The sequence below is a fragment of the Chiroxiphia lanceolata genome, chromosome 2 (genome assembly GCF_009829145.1).
Source record: "Chiroxiphia lanceolata isolate bChiLan1 chromosome 2, bChiLan1.pri, whole genome shotgun sequence".
Lineage (NCBI taxonomy): Eukaryota > Metazoa > Chordata > Aves > Passeriformes > Pipridae > Chiroxiphia > Chiroxiphia lanceolata.
This window is the reverse complement of record NC_045638.1, coordinates 5975012-5992626: the sequence shown is the minus strand read 5'-3', so window position 1 is coordinate 5992626 and position 17615 is coordinate 5975012. Positions and strand designations below refer to the sequence as shown.

At 43.0% G+C, this 17615-nt stretch overlaps 2 protein-coding genes across 3 annotated transcripts in view; one reads left to right on the top strand and one right to left on the bottom strand.

The window, feature by feature from the left end:
- Positions 1-1935, top strand: part of LOC116783152 (V-set domain-containing T-cell activation inhibitor 1-like) — a 31346-nt gene extending 29411 nt beyond the window's left edge. For both annotated transcript variants that reach the window (XM_032680473.1, XM_032680472.1), the window contains one exon: positions 330-1935. In XM_032680473.1, the coding sequence (XP_032536364.1) occupies positions 330-433 (104 nt within the window). In that variant the 3' untranslated portion in view covers positions 434-1935. The remainder of the gene's footprint in view (positions 1-329) is intronic.
- A 7986-nt stretch (positions 1936-9921) lies between these two features.
- Positions 9922-16367, bottom strand: GATD3A (glutamine amidotransferase like class 1 domain containing 3A). The gene is made up of 7 exons (XM_032680415.1): positions 16142-16367; positions 13554-13606; positions 12680-12793; positions 12216-12335; positions 11060-11152; positions 10717-10873; positions 9922-10101 (listed from the first exon to the last, which is right to left on the bottom strand). The coding sequence occupies exons 1-7, from the start codon at positions 16256-16258 to the stop codon at positions 9973-9975; spliced, it is 783 nt and encodes a 260-aa protein (XP_032536306.1). The 5' UTR covers positions 16259-16367; the 3' UTR covers positions 9922-9972.
- Positions 16368-17615: the final 1248 nt, after the last annotated feature.

Below are 17615 nucleotides of genomic sequence, written 5' to 3'. Positions count from 1 at the left end.
CGTAGGCAGCTGGCTGGTTGTTGTTTTTCTATCAGGATTTTAAACAATTCTTAGTCATCCAGAAAATTAAGTTGCATTCATTGTCGCTGAGTTTCTGCGCCTTTTCTGTGATGGGGAAAAAATTATTTGTCACAGTACCTTGAGACTGGCTTTTCTGGATGGTGTGCACACACACAAAAGGGGAATTTTGAAAATGAGCCAAAATCCACATCAGTTTTACAAACACTCTTCCATCAATGCACTCATGCAAAATGTATCACACAAACTTCAAATACACTTTTTGTCAAGTCACCACTTACATGCCAACTTTCTCTTTTTCAATTTTCCAGGACAGAGTCAGATTGCCTCCAGAAGCCCTCCTGAAACACCATGTCCGGCTGTGTTTTCCCTCTCTCTCCACCTCCTGGTCACACTGGGGGTTTGGCACTTGTAACCAGGGAAGCCAACCTTGTCTTTGGGAAGTTCTCCTCACCAGGGGACCTCACTGGGCAGAACAGGCCTGTAGGTTCCAGAGCCACGTGACAGAAACACCAGTAGCTGAAAACAGACGGAGCACTGGGTGTTTATGTCCCACATTTGGTTCCAAAAAACCAAAGGCAGCAAAACTCTGAGGTGGCAAATCTGCTTTTTCATTTGGTTCTTGGAGTCCAGTTTTAGTGCTGCCAGTGGGAACATTTTAATTTGTGGGTTTGCTTTAATGACAGGAGAAAAGACACAAAACTACGGGGTCACATTATAACTGACCCTAGTGAGACATTTTGCTTAAGATCTCATCTTCTGTCCTTCAGAGACAGCTAAAAGGAGGAGCAGACAAAAACTGGAAGTTGTAAGGCCCTCCCATTTTGTGAAACATAAAAGAAGGAAACCTTGAGAAACTGCAGCCTGTGGAACTTTAGCTTCTGTTTTCACTCTTCAGCATCATGGGCCATCAGTAAGAACATTTTTTTTCCACAAGAAATATAGTATTTCTTCACCGGAAGGGTGAAGCTGATTGAGAAAGGGGATGGAAGTCCATAAAACATCAACACAGAAGAAGGAAGTGATGTATTACTACAAAGTCCACTTCTAAATCAGCCAAAAAGCTTTAGAAGGCTGAATTCAGTATTTTCTCTTTTTGTCATGAAGCACTGCTCACAAATGCGAGCATCGGGGGAAAGCTGGATACTTAAGCTAAAACCATGCAATAAGAAATTGTTACTGTGACAATGTAACTTAGTTTAAAAGAGCATCTTTGGAGGGGGGGGAAAAGTATTTAAAAACTCATCAGAATCATTGTAACTGACACCTATGCAAACTAAATAGGTTTATTTCTGGAAATGTTTGATTCAGGTAGCATAGATGGTCCTGTGTAAAACTTAGGTTGGAAGGATCCTACATACAAACAAAGTGCAGAAGTTTTATTTCAGGCCAGAACTGCAACTACCCTATTTCACAGCCAAAAAGCACTCAGAGGACAGAACCACTCCCCTGGGCTGGTGATCAGCAGTGACTGCAACACTTCCCTCCTGGCTGAGCCCTCGAACAGGGGGAGTGATTCATAAGGACTTGCGTGAAGTCATTTCGAGTTGGAACAGTTGCACCTTTTTCTTTCAAAGGAAAGAAAGGAAGGGAATAGAGTAACATAGAACTTAAAATGTTATCCACGGAGGTAAAGGAGATGGTTACCTTTGACTTTTTTAACAAAGGGCCCTTTCCCTGTGGCGGGGAAGAGAGATAACATCCCACACCCAGACTGTGCTGCTGCTGCAGCAAAGTTCAGCAGGTACTTGGCTACCCTGGGTACAGAGCAGCTCAGTGCAACAGCTGGGGTTCCCCTTCACAGGATTTGAATGTAAGAATTGTACATACTGTGATTGTCTTTTTGTGTCCTACCCTCCAAACGTTTGTCTCGGATTTCATGTATTTTTCAAACCAAAATTTGATTAAAAATAAAAACCTAAACCAAAACCAAAAACCTGGATGAGAGCAATCGTTTGGTCTACAAGAGTTATGTATTTGTATTCCAGTTGTTCCTACAATCATCAAGGCTCCTCTACAATCAGAAGGTCCAAAAGGTGATATCTGTTGGTCCTAAAAGTCTGAACTGCCTGCCCTCATCTCAAGGACCACATGACTTTTAAAAATCTATTAGCCACTCAAGCAGCCCTCCACTTTACAAAAGGTATAGAATCACAGAATTGTTTAGGTTGGAAAAGATCTCTAAATGTCATTAAGTCCAACCATTAACCCAGCACTGCCAAGGCCGCCACTAAACCATGTCCCTAAGCACCACATCTACAGATCTTTTAATTACCTGAAGTGATGGTGACTCCACCACTTCTCTGAGCAGTCCGTTCAAATGTCTGACTGCCCTTTCCATGAGGATTTATTCCTAATATCTACTCAAAACTGCACCTCCCCTGGTACAACTTGAGGCCGTTTCTTCTCATCCTGTCACTTGCTACCTGGGAGCAGAGCCTGACCCCCACTTGGCTACAGCCTCCTTTCAGGTGTCTGTGGAGAGCAATAAGGTCTCCCCTGAGCTTCCTTTTCTCCAGGTTATCACCACCAGTTTCCCTCAACCATTCCTCATAAAACTTGTGCTCCAGATCCTTTGCCAGCTCCATTGTTCTTCTCAAGGAAGGTTTGTTTTCTTCTAAAGGAGGGTCTGCTCTTCAGGGGAAGAGCCTTTGGGGTGCTGGCCTCGAGGCAGTCCCCATGCCCCAAAGGATGTGGGGCTGTGCCTGCCTTTGGTGGCCATGCACTGGACACAGCTGGGAATGGCAGTGGGATGAAATTACTGATGAGGTTATTCACATGCAAAGGAGCATCTTTTTTTTTCTTTTATGTTAATGAAAGAAACGATGAAAACCAATCCTCTAGCAGACGCTCAGTGATTAATTGGTCTGCAAAACTGGTGCAATGAGTGCAGAAAGCTGCCTGGTTATGTCTGCTCAGTTAAAGAATCTCAGCATTTTGATGCCAGCTGTGTGTGGAGAGACAGGCCTTCACATGTGTCCAGACATGGCTCTGATGGACCATCAGGCAGATAGAGACTAAAGACAAATTCCTTGCCAGCAGTGCCCCCCCCATCCAGAGGGCTGGTAGGGAAATACAGTCTGTCAGGAGCAAGGACTTCAAACCATATCTAATTTATCAGCTAAAGCCCGTGTTTTGAGTCACACTTGAAAACAAACGGGGAGCCAGTGCATTTTAAGACCACACTTCCCTCTTTGCAAAGGGCCCCACGAGACAAAGGGATGTTGAAAAAGCACATCCTGAAATAATTTGTTTTAGCTGTACTAATTGCATTCCCATACAGTGCTGTATCTAGCAAGAATCCAGACTGGAATTATAAAATTCTTTGATCACTGCATTGACTGCCACATCAAAAAAGGCAGGTCACATCTTTTAGCCATTGCAGGTGGATATTTTTTCAGACATGGAGGTGTAACTTGGCCATCTTCTTCCTTTAACGATCTCTTCACCTCCTCTCCCCTCTCTTCTCCTTTCCCTTTACCCTTTCCATTTTCCTTAAACCTTTTCCCTTAACCTTTCTTTTCTAAACTATGGCCAGATCTTGGGTTTATATCTCATCTCAGGTGCCTTCCAGTCACACTGTACAGAAGCCATCTAAAACCTCTCCCTCCAATTCCTTCCTCCCCACACCAGTCACACAGCTCTGTCTTTCACCCCTTTTAGACTGACAGGCACTGTGTGAATGCTGATTTAGTCCTTACTAATTACATACTAAACCCATCATTTTTCTCCACTTTTACATGGAATTAAAAAGGTGTTTCCATACTTTTTGAGGAAGAAAAGACCTTTGACAAGAGTCACAAATGAAAATTGCAACAAAATCGTTTAAATTCAACTAATAAGTAGGCATTAAGCACATTTGCACAGGGGTTCACCTGTATTAATACTCAAAGGCAAATGGTAAAAGACAATTTCTTGAATAAGGCCAATAGGTTCAACTCCAAAAACACTTTGCAGGACTCATATCATAAAGGCTACAATTGGTAACAGGATTTTATTGCATTTTTCTCAGTCTGTTTCAGAGCAGATGCTCACAAGCATTAACGTGGGACGCACACGTAGCCAGGAACAGGGTGATGCAATCCCCACTTTAGCCTGAAGAAACAGAACTTGAAGCCTGGCAAAGTCACAAAGAACTTGAAGCCACAGAAAGTCACAAAGCTCTTGTGCTGTGAGGAGCCGGATGCATGATTATTATTATTATTATGGAAAAAATATAAAACTTTGCCGGAAACAGGAAACTGACTGATGCACAAAGATGTCCCCAAGAACACACTGAAAATTTTAAGTTGGCATGAAAAAAAAAAAAACAAAACAACAGAATATTCCCACATCTGTTTTTTAATCATTTTCTCTCTCTTTTTTTTTCCTCCTCTAAATTACTTTTTTTGTTTCAGCCTTTGAGAAGAAAGGGCTATCATCAATGTCACATATTACTAAGCATGATACCCTCACAGTATGGCACAAGAACACAGGCTGAGCAGTTCCTGTCTCGTGAAGAGCAAGACTTTTAAGAATGAGGATCTGAATTTTAAGAAGAGGAAGAGGAGGAGGAGAAGGAGGTGCGTGGTATTTTCCAAATTATTGCACTTCCTGACACCAATCCTTTTTGCCCTCCAAAAATTGCTCTGCTGTGCTTCTTAGCCAGAGTTGGGAAAGAAAAACTGAGCCAGGGCACAAGTGGTGACCTGGAGGTGCAAGAGCAGCAGGTAAGAACTGAGTTGCAAGGGAACAGAGGAGCCCTGATAGAGGCTGTGCTCAGTGATACAGAGGACAGAAATAACACATTTATTTCATTGTTGTATCATCCATCTGTTTTTAAATATAATTATTGCTGTGATTTCTGTGTTCTGCTTGGTGCTGTATGAGCACCTCCACTCACATGTGTGAGCTCTGTGACTTACAGAAGGGCCTGGATGACCTCCACATGTTGTTTACAACTCCACTGTTTATTACTCAGATTTGCAGCAGCACTTGGGAGGTTTAAACATCCCTGTATATTATATTTTTCCAGAGCTGTAGTTAAAGCCACTCCCAGGGGTTATGTATGACTGTCTTTCAGATTTCCTGGGAGAAGTTTTGAATGACTGGCAGACCTTGACTTGTCCTTCCTTCTCTGGGTGGTGACACAGCAAGTGTCTGTCTTGAAAGTTCACTCAACATGCAGAACATGGGCAGCACATACTTGTGTTTTTTTCCTGTTTCATTGTGAACAAGAGGGACAGCTTTGAAAACTAATGAGTACAATAACAATTCACACATTTAAGGAGGAGGAATCTCCACTTCTCCCACTTCTGGTACCTTGGTGGCCCACACCTACATACTCCATATGGCAAGAGCATAAGGCTGATAATCTGCTACAGTAAAGAAATTTTTAAGATGTCCTTGTACATCATTCTTGCCAAAGAATGGCTGTAAAAGTGAGCTCATTTTTTCATGTTTGAAAGGGACACTGGTAAGAGACAAAAAGGAGTTAGTCTGCTCATCTTGTACTTTATCTAAGTTTACAGTGAGGCCAGATTAACTGGTTAGTGTTTCCCTCTGTGAGCTCCCTTTCGTTCAATATGATGTATGGAAATGGCTCATATAGAACATCAGTGAGAAATAAGTGTGGATATACTTGATACAGAATCATAGAATGTTAGGGGTTGGAAGTGATCTTAAAGATCATCTAGCTCCAAACCCTCTGCCATGGGTGGGGACACCTCTCACCATTAATTCAGCTAAACCTGAGGACAGTCATTCCCATAGTATGACAGCAGTTGAGCAGAGTACTAAAAAATACTGAAAACAAGCAAGGGAGGTGATTATTTTAAATATACATCATGAAATCATGTGTCTCTAGGTGCTGCAATCCTTGCTGCAACTTCTGTTTCAGCTTCTGGGATAGTCCAAGTTTAGCCCTCTCTCTCTCTCTTTCTGCAGAGATGTTGATATCACTAAAATCACCCTGGAGAAAACAACCAAATATCAGCTCCTTAATTCTTTTGAGGGCTAAGGCTGACCCATACCACATGCAAGCTTCCCCTCAGCCACTCCAAGCCACAGAAAGGAGGAAGAAAACCAGCTCAAAGAGAAGGCTCAAGCCCTGGAACGCAGGCAATGCTCAATTATTTGCAGATGGAGGATCGTCTAAGCTCCCACTCCGAAAAAAGAAAAAGGCACATATACATAAAAGATACTGCTAGCTTGGAAACACACAGATGCTTCAGGAAACAGTGTGTTTCCTTCAAGGGGTATTTCTTGGCCTGATAAAAGTCCCTCCCTACAAACCTTGGTAATAGGTCATCTGGTCTATAACAGCACTAGTATTTAAAAAATAAACAAGTAACAAAACAACCCCCTCCAAAGCACCCACATTAAAACAAAACAAAACAAAACAAAGCCCACTGTGTACTTTTATGACTTTACACTACACTGCTCCTCATTTTTTCAGTTATAGATATCACAGGAAGGGTTTAGAGCTTAATCTGTGTATATTTGCTATTATACTTTCAGGGGGATAAATAAAAGGTAACTGTGCTGAAGAAATGAGCCTTAACAAGACAGCGTGACAAATGCATTCACTGCAATGGAATAAGATGCCCTATTTATTTTTGTTAAACCAGTAGGAAACAATATTTGTTTTACTCTCTCTGTGCCTCCAAAATGTCAAGAAAACAGTCATACAGAGCTGTCCGACTTTCCAGCTGTTGTACAGCTGGAATATTTTGCCTGGGTAAGTGAAACCCTGCACAGAACATTGTTCACCAAGTGCCCTCTGCTGGCTTTTTATTCCCAGAAAGAAGTGTCTCTATTGTAGCCACAAACCGAAGGGTAAAAATGAAAAGGGCTTTTCAATCTCCAGCCCTTATTTCTGCTTTTAGAAGAGAAAAGCACTGCTGTCAAATTTGTGAGCACTTGCAACAACCCACAGAGCAACATTTCATAAAACTGGGTTTGTGTGGAACAGCAAAGGAGGCAAAAAGGGGCAGGAAGAAACACAACTCCTCCCAAACCCCAAAGTTAACCCCATCACAGCTCTAGAAAAGCAACACAAGCAGGAACACATTCATTACAACTGCCTTTCAGCAGGACAAAGCTCTTAAATGCTTCCTGAAGATAAGAAATGTCAGGAATCCATAAGCCAGGTGTTCTGTGCCTCCTCGTGGAGGCCTGGAGAAGCCTCTTTCACTTCTTATTTCTGATGGCATTTAAAAGAACATATTAATCATAAACTTCTATTTACTTGGCTCAAAGTAGCAAACCCCTCACCAGCTCCTAGTAGCCCTTTGGAAGGAAAGGAAAGGAAAAACCCAGCTTGGCAAGCAAATGTCTCTTTTAATAATTCTCAAAACACACATGGAATTTCCCTCCAAATTTACACTGGCTGAAAGCCAAGATGACAATCCTATCTCTTCTGCTGAAGTAAGACAGTCTTCTATCAATAAAACAAAAAGAAAATACCTTGAAAAATGTGTGTACCAAAGGTTTGTAGTCAGACATTACTGTGAAATTAGAGAGAATGAAAAAAAACGAAAGGCAATTCTGCTACGTGATTCTTTCTCCCTTAAAAAAACATTGTCTCTAAATTCAGGGAAATTAAATAAAGGTAAAAAGAAGGTCTAAAAGGTGAGTATATCTGAAAATAAAACTTCGTCCTTGATTTCCCCAGTCCACATTTTTGTCCCATCCCCAGTAAATGCCCAAGCTTCTAGCGCTGACAACAGTGTGGGCAGCTCGCTTTTTGTCACTACCTTGAAAGATGTTTCAGGCCCTGAGGAGGAGCTGGATCCTTAGTAACTCTTCTTACAATTCCCAGCCCCAGCCCTCAAACAGCCACTGGTTTGAGGCCATCATTTGAGAGTGTTGCTGTTGTTTAGCAGTGAGCTCACATTAGGTGAGCTGTTCAATTTGCACACTTGATTGTCAGCATATGTTAGTGACAATCCAGCCTGGAAGTCACCAAGTCAGGGATGGACATGAAGGTACACAGAGGATTGTTGGCATCTTCATGGCTTGGGTGTCTGGATTCAAGGAAGAATGTCAGAGGACTGTAACGAGGCCCCATCTGGATGATCTAACCAGCAACATGCAACAGCTGGTCACTGCATGGTAACAGCAATGTTTTCAAAAAATCATCATTTGTCAGGGCACCTGAATCTAAGATTCAGAATCTAAGAAAGCTTTGTGCCACCACAGCTGCACTTACCCTGGGAGAAACCCTAAATTCAGACACAGAACCCTGCTGTGGCGAGGGAGTTAATGGGAAGATTTAACTCAGAGGAAGAGTTGAGCTCAATTTAGATCACTCTTGAAGGTACTGCTAACACAGGCAGCAGCTGTTCTTCCTCTGCCCTGGGGATTTCAATACCATTTCTGTTTTGTGATACTTTCTTATGTTACCAAATTTCTTTTAAAACTCCTGCTGATGTAGGAAAGACATTCACTTTAAAGAGTTGTTACATTTTATATGAACAATGACCTCCCATATTTCGCTAAGCCTCTGTGTATAAAATTGATACTAAAAACACCCACTTTGTACAAGCAAAACTCAGAGGAAAGTTTTTGCACTCAATTACATATTGGTAGTGGTTTAAATTCTGTTTCTTACCAACTTGATAATTTCATGAAGAATTTGATGGATAAGCAAAAGAGATTTCAGAAAATGTCCAAAATCCACTTCATGAACCATGCCTGCTACCATGATGACTTGGTTTCTGTGTGTGATTCCTCACTGGATGCGGTGATCTGCACAGGGAATCTCTAGGAAATCCCCCAAGAATACACTGCCAGCTTTGAAGAAGAAAATCCAAATCATCTAAATCCAAATGTGGGGGTTTTTTAGTGACAAAAAATTAGAGGCTCCAGAAGCAAAAAATGCTCATTCCATGAACACTGACTGAGCAAGTTGAGCATGCCCAACACTAATAGTGGAACTTCACTCCTTCTCTTTGTCATTTCATAATGAAATTTCACAGTTTCTGCTGGATTCTATATGAAAAAATGTACCAAAGAAGTGAACTGAAATGCAGAAAAACTGCTAAAATGGGCCAGTCAAACAAAAGTGAAGCGACAAGGATGACATAAAGGCAGAAATTAATTTATTTATACATCATTATTCCAGACATTCAATAGTATTTCTTTGGAGAAAGCTTTATTACCCTAAAGCAGAGGAAGTTAGGATAGTTTGAGGCTGCTTTTTCCATTCACTACTAGTCACACAACTGCTTTAACACGGATACTGTCCTTAAAAGTTGTGCGTCACATCAGCGGATATTTTCTCCTTCATTTCAAGACCTTTTAAAACTATAATGGGCCAATGGATGAATTTTTCAAAGTGCTACTCTTGTGGCAGTTGCGTCCTGCTGCTGACTGATATTCAGAATGGCTTCGTGAAAACGGGATTCTTTGAAATCGAAAAAAAATATAATTTTTTTAATTAATACCAAGCTAAATTAAGACATGGAAGATGTCTATTCCCTCAACAGCTGATCCTGGCTTGTAGTTCACAGACACAGGCCTGAGCAGATAAACCTTGAACCATGCACTCTTTCCTCTCTATTCCCATTCTTCAATCACCACATGTGCTGTCACTACACGTGCCAAATCCCTACAAAATATCTGCCCTCAGCTTCTGAAAGGGCCTCCAAGTCTCTTTTTGCCCTCTTAGAATTGGCTTGACACTGGTGCACTGAGAGAGGACTTGTTCCAGAACACACCCACATGGCTCTCTCCAGCTGGAAAAGGTCCAAAACAATGCTCTGTGCCTCAGGTCAGGCTCCTTGTCCTCTGTAAGGGCCCTCCCTCAGAAAGGCATGGAAATTCCTGCAGCTGGGAATCAATCAGCTTGGTATCAGCATTCACTACAGTGTGAACAGGTCAAGCAGGTGAAAACATTTCCATTGGTCCATGATATATTTGATACTATGCCCTAAATTTAAACATTTCTGGTGTTGTTGTTTTTTTTTTTTTTTATTTGCCAGTTAGTTTTAGCACATTCTTTACCATTGCCCCAATGCCATCGAAGATATTGTGTAATTCTGTTTCACACATAAATGCTGGGGTAGTCACCACCTTGTTTTTTGTATCCACGTGAGCTTCGTAAAAGGGAGTTAAGGAAAACACAGACATTTTGTGTCTGCAAAATGAACCAGTGCTGACAAAACCTCACAACTCCACTATCCTATAAAAAAGCATCTCCAAATACATTATACCACTCAGCTGCAAAGACAGCTGCAGCCTATAGTACAAGATAGTAGAAGCTGTTTTTGCCAGAAATACAAACACCACAAGAGAAATCTGTGGAAACACAAGAAAACCTACAAAATTCACTGGCTGTGATAAGATGTCTCTGAGTACAGTCTGATTGCAGAACTAGCCTTCAGGAAAAGAACAAAGATCTCAAAGAGAACCAACCAGTTGTAACTTGTGCAAGTTTTATGTGCAGACTCACTCAGTATTTACTGCATTTCCAGGTGTCCAAGGGAGTTCCAAGGCAACAACTGAGAATGACACTCTGACTCACAGCTGTGCAGTTACACAGCTGTGCACAGAAGACACTGTTTCTAATCCTGCACTGGATCACATGCTATCTGCTTTACACTAAATATTCCCATGAAACTCTAAGTGGAAAAGCCCAGATCCTACATATATTCGTTCCTTTAATGACACATTTCCAAACTGTCTCTCAACATGAAAATTATCAGGAAAGGATATAGTTACTTCTTTCACACAGTGCTTTGCTCCCAGCTCTTTGATGGCTCCTGCAGTCCCAGCATAAGGCCACTTGCCACCTTCCTCTTCTTCGTGGCCCACAGTTACTTCAGCACCAGAGAGAACCTTTGCTGCCAACACTGGGGAAATGCAGCACAGGCTGCAACAGAAGGAATTGTAATTCTACACTCTTTCAAAACTTGCTAATAACTGAAAAGATTCAAATGGACACAGCCTTACACATCTGAAAGACATCACAAGGCAACTTCCACTCAGAATTTTCTTAGCTGCTTCTTTGACAAACACCTACACACACACACACACACATCTTGAAAAACATACGTACCCAATAGGTTTGCCTGCTTTGTGGAAGTCCTTCAAGACTCGTTCAACTTCTCTGTTCACCTTGCAATCTTTCCCATCAACAGCAAAGGTAGATCTGTCACAGGAAGAAACTTTATACATAAGTCAGTATAAACCTACAGAGGTATCTCCCCTGTGACTGGCTCCTAAGGGTCATCACAAACTTAACAGCTTCTAAAAGGTGGTTGAAAAAGTCTCTAGTCGACCGTCAATGCTTTAGCCAAAATGCTTCACTTCCAAGGCTTTGGTCTGTCAGAAAGTTCCCTACTTGATATAAACACCTAGAAACAAGAATTACGAAATCAGCTCTCTAGGATTACTGAGAAGTGGAACAGCAACCTTTTCAAAGAAGAAAAAAACATAAAGAAGAAAAGGGAAATAACATTCACGTTTCTCAAAGCTAAAAAAAGCTAGGTTTTTTGAACTAGCTATTGTATTATCTTTACTAAGGCAAGGGGGGGGGTTTTTGGTAGGCAGAGAAGAAGAAACAGAATAATAACACTACAAACACCTGAAAATATTGAAGTTCTACCTTCACTTCCCTCAGTCCCAAAATGAAACACCTCTAGGTGTAGGAAAATACATAAACTCCAGAATTCTCACCATCATTGTTAAGAAATTATAAAACAAGACAATGACAAGAATTTAAAAGGACTTTTGCTTTTGAAGTAGGAGTTACATATGTAGTAAATAAGGCCATTTATTGCTTCCTGATTTTACTGTGTGATCACAGTTCACAGAATCACAGAATGGGATTGCAAGGGACCTTAAAGATCATCCACTTTCAATTCCTCTGCCATGGGCAGGGACACATTCCACTAGACCAGGTTGCTCAGAGCCCCATCCAACCTGTCCTTGAACACTTCCAGGGATGGGGCATCCACAGTTTCTCTGGGCAACCTGTTCCAGTGCCTCACCACCCTCATAGTAAAGAAATTTTTCCTAATATGAAGCCATTTGCCCTTGTCCTGCCACTCCAGGCCCTTGTAAAAAGTCCTTCTCCATCTTTCCTGTAGGCTCCCTTCAGGCACTGGAAGGTTGCAATTAGGTCACCCCAAAGCCTTCTCTTCTCCAGGCTCATTACCAAAAGTTAATTACCAATATTTAGTTGAGGAGTCTAATGCTTAGTTGGCACTCACAAGTTTTTGGCAGCTCCAAATCCACCAGGGAATATCACAGCATCATGGTCTGCTGTGGTCAGCTTAGCCAGGCTTGCAATTTTACCACGAGCTATTCTTGCAGACTCCACTAAAACATTCCTTGAAGAACCAGAAATAAAACAATGAGATAAACTAAGAATCTGCACACAGAATGACATGAATAAAGTTTTGTCAGAGGACGAGGAGGAAGGGAGGAAGCAAGAAGAACAGTGGTATTTAATAATTGAAGTTACTGATACTTCTAAAATACTACTCCTGGAAAACACAGGCACTGAGAAACTGTATATAACAGAGTCCAGAAAACTCATTTAATATTTTCTCTCCAAACAAAACACCAGATGCATTCAGCAAAGGCATTCAGCAAGGTGCTACAAGTGCAGTCTGAAGACTGTCTAAGAGACTGAGGCTCAGCAGTCATGGAAAGCACATGAAACACAGATTACCTTGACTCAGCTTCAGCTGGTTGCCCCTTACTGTGGTCAATGACATGCATCTGAGGAACATCTGGAGCATACATGTGAACCTCAGCTCCCCCACGACTAAGGTGCACCAGCACACTACAAAAAAGGAGATAAAACATGCAGAAAACCTTAAAAGAGAGGCTTTATCTGGCCCCTAAGTCTTGCTACAAATATTCCACCACCTGATTTTGAAAGAAGAGGAAAAAAAGACACATCCTACCAAAGCATACTGAGCACATAGCAGCAAAACCCCTGTATGGAACATCACAGTGCAGAGCAGAACACAAAGCCAGTTGGGAGGCAGGGTCAGGTAAGCTGGAGACAAGTCATTTTGTTTGGTGCTTCTAAGAAGGCAACCAGGAAGAATAAAAACTTCCTTTCTCCAATTCCCAAGGTTTTATGGAAGAGCCCCACACTTAATGTACCCATGTGTACATTTAACCTAGGCCTAGATGAAACATCTCTTATTAATTCACAGTAGGAGCTAATAATTCAACTTAAGTATTAACAATTCAACAAAAAGGAGTAACAGGAACAGAAACTCAAAGTGATTACGAAATTAAGTCTGTACTTAATTCTCTTGAGACTGATTCTGGAACTCTGAATTTCTGCTTCTGAAGAAAATACTCTCAAACTCTTTGCTCTGGCATCACACACATTGTGCTGCATCTTTGGGCAACCACTGAGTAGTGCAAGAACACAGCCTGAGCTCCCAGTTATGCTGTGAGGAAACTGTGAAGCTTCTTCATACATCTTTCAGGGTAATTTTGATGGCCAGAGACAGCAAAACTAAATTAAACAGGCTGCTGCAGTGTAACAGAGACTGTTTTGGAGCCTATCTCATAAAGCAACTTACGCTGAAGCCTCGTGGATTTCTGTGCCATCGTAGACGCCACAACCAGACAGGACCTGCAGTGAGAAAATCAAGAGAGTATTTCAGGTGACACAAAACTTCCTACAGGATCTTTCGCAAGGTAAGATGAAAACAAACAAACTAAAAAGGATCAACAAACAACAAAAAACCCCTCCCTTCATCCCCCAGAAGAACAACTTGGCAACAAGCTCTTTGCTAACCCAGTGAGCATGATGCTGTGAGCACTGGAGTCACCATTTGACACACTGCAGAACTGGCATTTCCTATTTATAGCAACCCATCACAGGGGTCAGAAATAACCAGTGTTTATTTCCTGGCTTATACATTTATTCCCCAGTTAATAAACTGACGTGTTATCCTCTAGGTATGTTTTTACTGTGCACACAGTGGGTTGTTCTCACTGTCTTACATCTTTTCAATGAAGTGTCCACAGTCATGTGAAACAGCTTCTCATCCAGATGCTCATCAATCAGAAGTGGGATAAAAGTGCACTTCGAGGTGGCACTGAGAATAAACTACTTTACCTGCTGCTGTATTTTGTCTGAGGATCTGCATCAGAGATCAACAGTTAAATCACTTTCAGTGCAATAGTGCAATTATGCTGTATTAGCCACGCTTTTCCTTAATAATACTGGCAATAATACCTTAAATTTGTTTATACACACCAGAGGATAAAAAGCACAATCAATCATCTACCTTTGTGTGAGTGGAGAGTCTTTGTCAAAGTAGAAAAAGAAAAAACATTTTTAAAAACTAAGGGGAAAACCATTATAATAACAAAATAAAACCAAAAAAATCCAAAGGATTATGTAGTTCCTGAAAGTATATTGATGAACTCTTGTGGGGGTTTTTGTTTGGCTGTTTGTTTTGAAAGAAAAAAATCCAGTTAGGAAGTCAATTTCCTTTCCTCTTTTTTTTTTTCTTCTTTTTCACTTTACTCTCTTCCCTCCTGGTTTTACCTCAGTTTTTTGAAGCTCGAAAGTTTCTAATCACAGACACATGAACAGAAACTCAGAACTGAAACTGTCTTAGTTAGAAATGTTAAAAATGTTACACTTGAAGGGGCTTTCAGGCCCCAGTACCCAGTTCTCTGCTCTCAGGGGCATGACATGCCACCACCACTTCACCAAATGAGCAAAATCCATGAATGTTCTTCTGTCCATGCTAATCCTGTTCTGATATGTAAGAGCTGCCTTTGAATTCACAACCTTTTTATTTTATCATTTATTTTAGAGTGAAAAACAGATAAGCAACTGTGCTGTAATTATCTTTCATAAGCAACACTTTTTAAATGTTGTTGAAACTCACTGAAACCGAAGAACTAAAACACTGTCCTCTTCTGTTATTTCAGTACCTTCTTGTTGCCAAATCTGTTTCCTACCTTAGTCAGAAATTTATGTCACTAAATGTCAAAAATAACATTTGTTTTCCCCTCTCTATTTAAAAAGCTGTGACTTGCTAAAATGACAGTATTCCTGGGTTAACTGTTAGCCACTTGGACCAGCATTCTGCCCATTCCAGAGCCAACTCTGCCCCAAACAGATTTCTTCGTGCAGGTAATGCCTTCTTATCTCTTTATGTTTAATGCCATCTAGACTACACAAAGCTCAAGCTTCAAGGGCTGTTCAGTGAGCTCCAAAACTGTGTGTCCCTATGGGACACTACCTACAGCCTTGATTTTCCTTTGGCAACCTCTGGCTCCTCCACCTCCTGGCTTTCTTTTGTATCTGTGATATGCTTTAACTCCTTCCTGCAGAAGAGCACAACACAGCCTCAATAGTTTCCTGTGCGCTCTCAGGACCTCCCCCAGTCACATTATAAACTATTTCAAGCTCTCCTGGGCTCCTCAGGAGCAACCTGGAGTGGCTAAAGCAGGTCCAGCAGAGGGAAACGAGGATGACTGAGGGACTGGAGCATCTTTCATATGAATAAAGGCTGAGGGAGCTGGGGCTGTTCAGCCTCGAGAAGAGACGCTGAGAGGGGACCTCCCCCAGGTCTGCAGGGTCTGCAGGGAGGGGGCAGAGGATGGACCAGGCTCTGCTCGGGGGGGCCCAGCAATGGCACAAGAGGAACGGGCAGGAACTGATGCCCAGGAAGTTCCACCCGGACATGAGGAAGAACTTCTTTGCTGGGCAGTGACCGAGCACTGAACAGACACCAGAGAGGCTGTGGAGTCTCCCTCACTGGAGATATTCCAGAACCGCCTGGACACAATCCTCTGGGATGGCCCTGCTTGAGCAGGGAGGTGGGACCAGATGACCCAGCGCGGTCCCTTCCAACCATTCTGTGGTTCTTTACAAACCAACTCCAGGCCAACAACAACTCCACAGACGTCAATTTTTACGCGTTCCCCGCTCCTTCTCTGCCTTCCTCCAAGTTTCTCAGCTCTAGGCGGGTTTCTCTTCTCGAATTCAGCCTCTCCCGAGGGTTTCCAGCAGCCACAGCCACCGGGCGAGCCTTTCCCGGCCCCTTCCTTGCACCCGCCGGAGAGACCCTCCCCTGCAGAGTGTGAAAAATAAACCAACGCGCTTCTCCTCCGCGCGGCCCCCGCGGCTCCTCCATTAACTCACCACAGCGACGCGGGCGGAGTGGCGGCGCCGGGCGGAGCAGTGGAAGGAGGCGAGGCCGGCGGGTCCCGCCGCCCGCCACAGAGCGGTGCACAGGGCCGGGCCGCGGGAGCTCAGCATGGCCAGGCGGGGGGAGAAGGGAGCGGAGGAACCGGGAGCAGGAAGGGGGAGCAGGTCAGGAGAGAGCGGGCGCTGAAGGGCCGCGCTCCGAGGCCGCCGCGCCCTTGGCGGCGCCCCCTGGAGGCGCGGAGGGGCCCCTGAGGGCCCTCGTTCCCTTCCCGAGCCTCCTTTACTGGGAATATTTTCATGGTTAGGCTTCGCGAACGAAGATTAAGGAAGGCTCTATCCACATTTATTACAGGCACGCTGGTGGCTAATGAGGCCAATACGAGATAGACATATCCGATTGCAAAAGGCACAGCAAAAAGACTCCTTAGATGGTATATTCCACAAGACGCGGTTCTTTCTGCGTTGTCTTTTCTCCTGGAGAGTGATCCTGCGTGTGTTCTCAAAGGAGACAGCTGCGTTATAGATGGCATGTCTCCAGGCCTCCCAATTGGAGGCCAGAGTAGACCAGTTATGGTGATCAATATGGCCAAGGCTGAGATGTTGTTTCAGGGAGTCCTTGTATCTTCTCTTCGGGGCTCCTCTCATGCAGCAGCCAGTGGCAAGTTCACCATAGAGCAGGATCTTAGGGAGGCGGTGGTCCTTCATCCTGGAGACGTGCCCTGCCCATCGCAGCTGTGTTCTCAGTAACATGGCCTCGATACTTGTGACTGCTGCTTGTTCTAGAACAGATGTATTGGTCACAAAATCTAACCAGTGGATGTTAAGGATTGTACGGAGGCAGCGCTGATGGAAGCGTTCTAGGAGACGCAGGTGGTGCCGGTAGATGACCCATGATTCGGAACCATATAAGAGAGTAGACAGCACTATGGCTCTGTAAACACTCATCTTGGTACTTTTCTTCAAGTGTTTATTATGCCATGCTCTTTTATGGAATTTCCCGAAAGCACTACATGCCTTTGCTAACCTGTTGTCTATCTCCCCGTCATAACAGTAAAAAAAAACCCCATGGAAATAAGCCCTCGGGACTTGTTTTGAACACAAACCTTGCAGCAAGAGGCACCCTAGGCCAGAGCTGTTAATGAAAGTGGGGTAAACAACACACAGGGACAGCCGCATTGCTGCCTCTCAGGGACCCTGTGAAATACTGGGGTTTAGTGTTTCTTTTACCCTTCTCACTTGGTTTTTACTTTTTCCTTCTTTATTAAGGAAACCAAACTATGGACATCATGAGACATTTCCTCACTGAAAGCGTTGTCAAGCGTTGGAATGGGCTGCCCGGGGAGGTGGTGGATTCACCATCCCTAGAGGTGCTTTTGGATGTGGCACTTTGTGCGTGGTCTGGGTGACAAGGTGGTGATCGGTCAAAGGTTGGACTCGATGACCTTGGAGGTCTTTTCCAACCTATTTC

Excerpts from the sequence above, each read along its gene's own strand:
- GATD3A (XM_032680415.1), bottom strand. The coding sequence starts at position 16,258 with ATGCTGAGCTCCCGCGGCCCGGCCCTGTGCACCGCTCTGTGGCGGGCG. Across the intron at positions 11,153-12,215 it reads TTTGGAGCTGCCAAAAACTT|ATCTACCTTTGCTGTTGATG; the intron begins GTGAGTGCCAAC and ends TTCCTGTGACAG. Across the intron at positions 10,102-10,716 it reads ACTGTGTGAAAGAAGTAACT|GAAGCTCACGTGGATACAAA; the intron begins ATATCCTTTCCT and ends ACTCCCTTTTAC.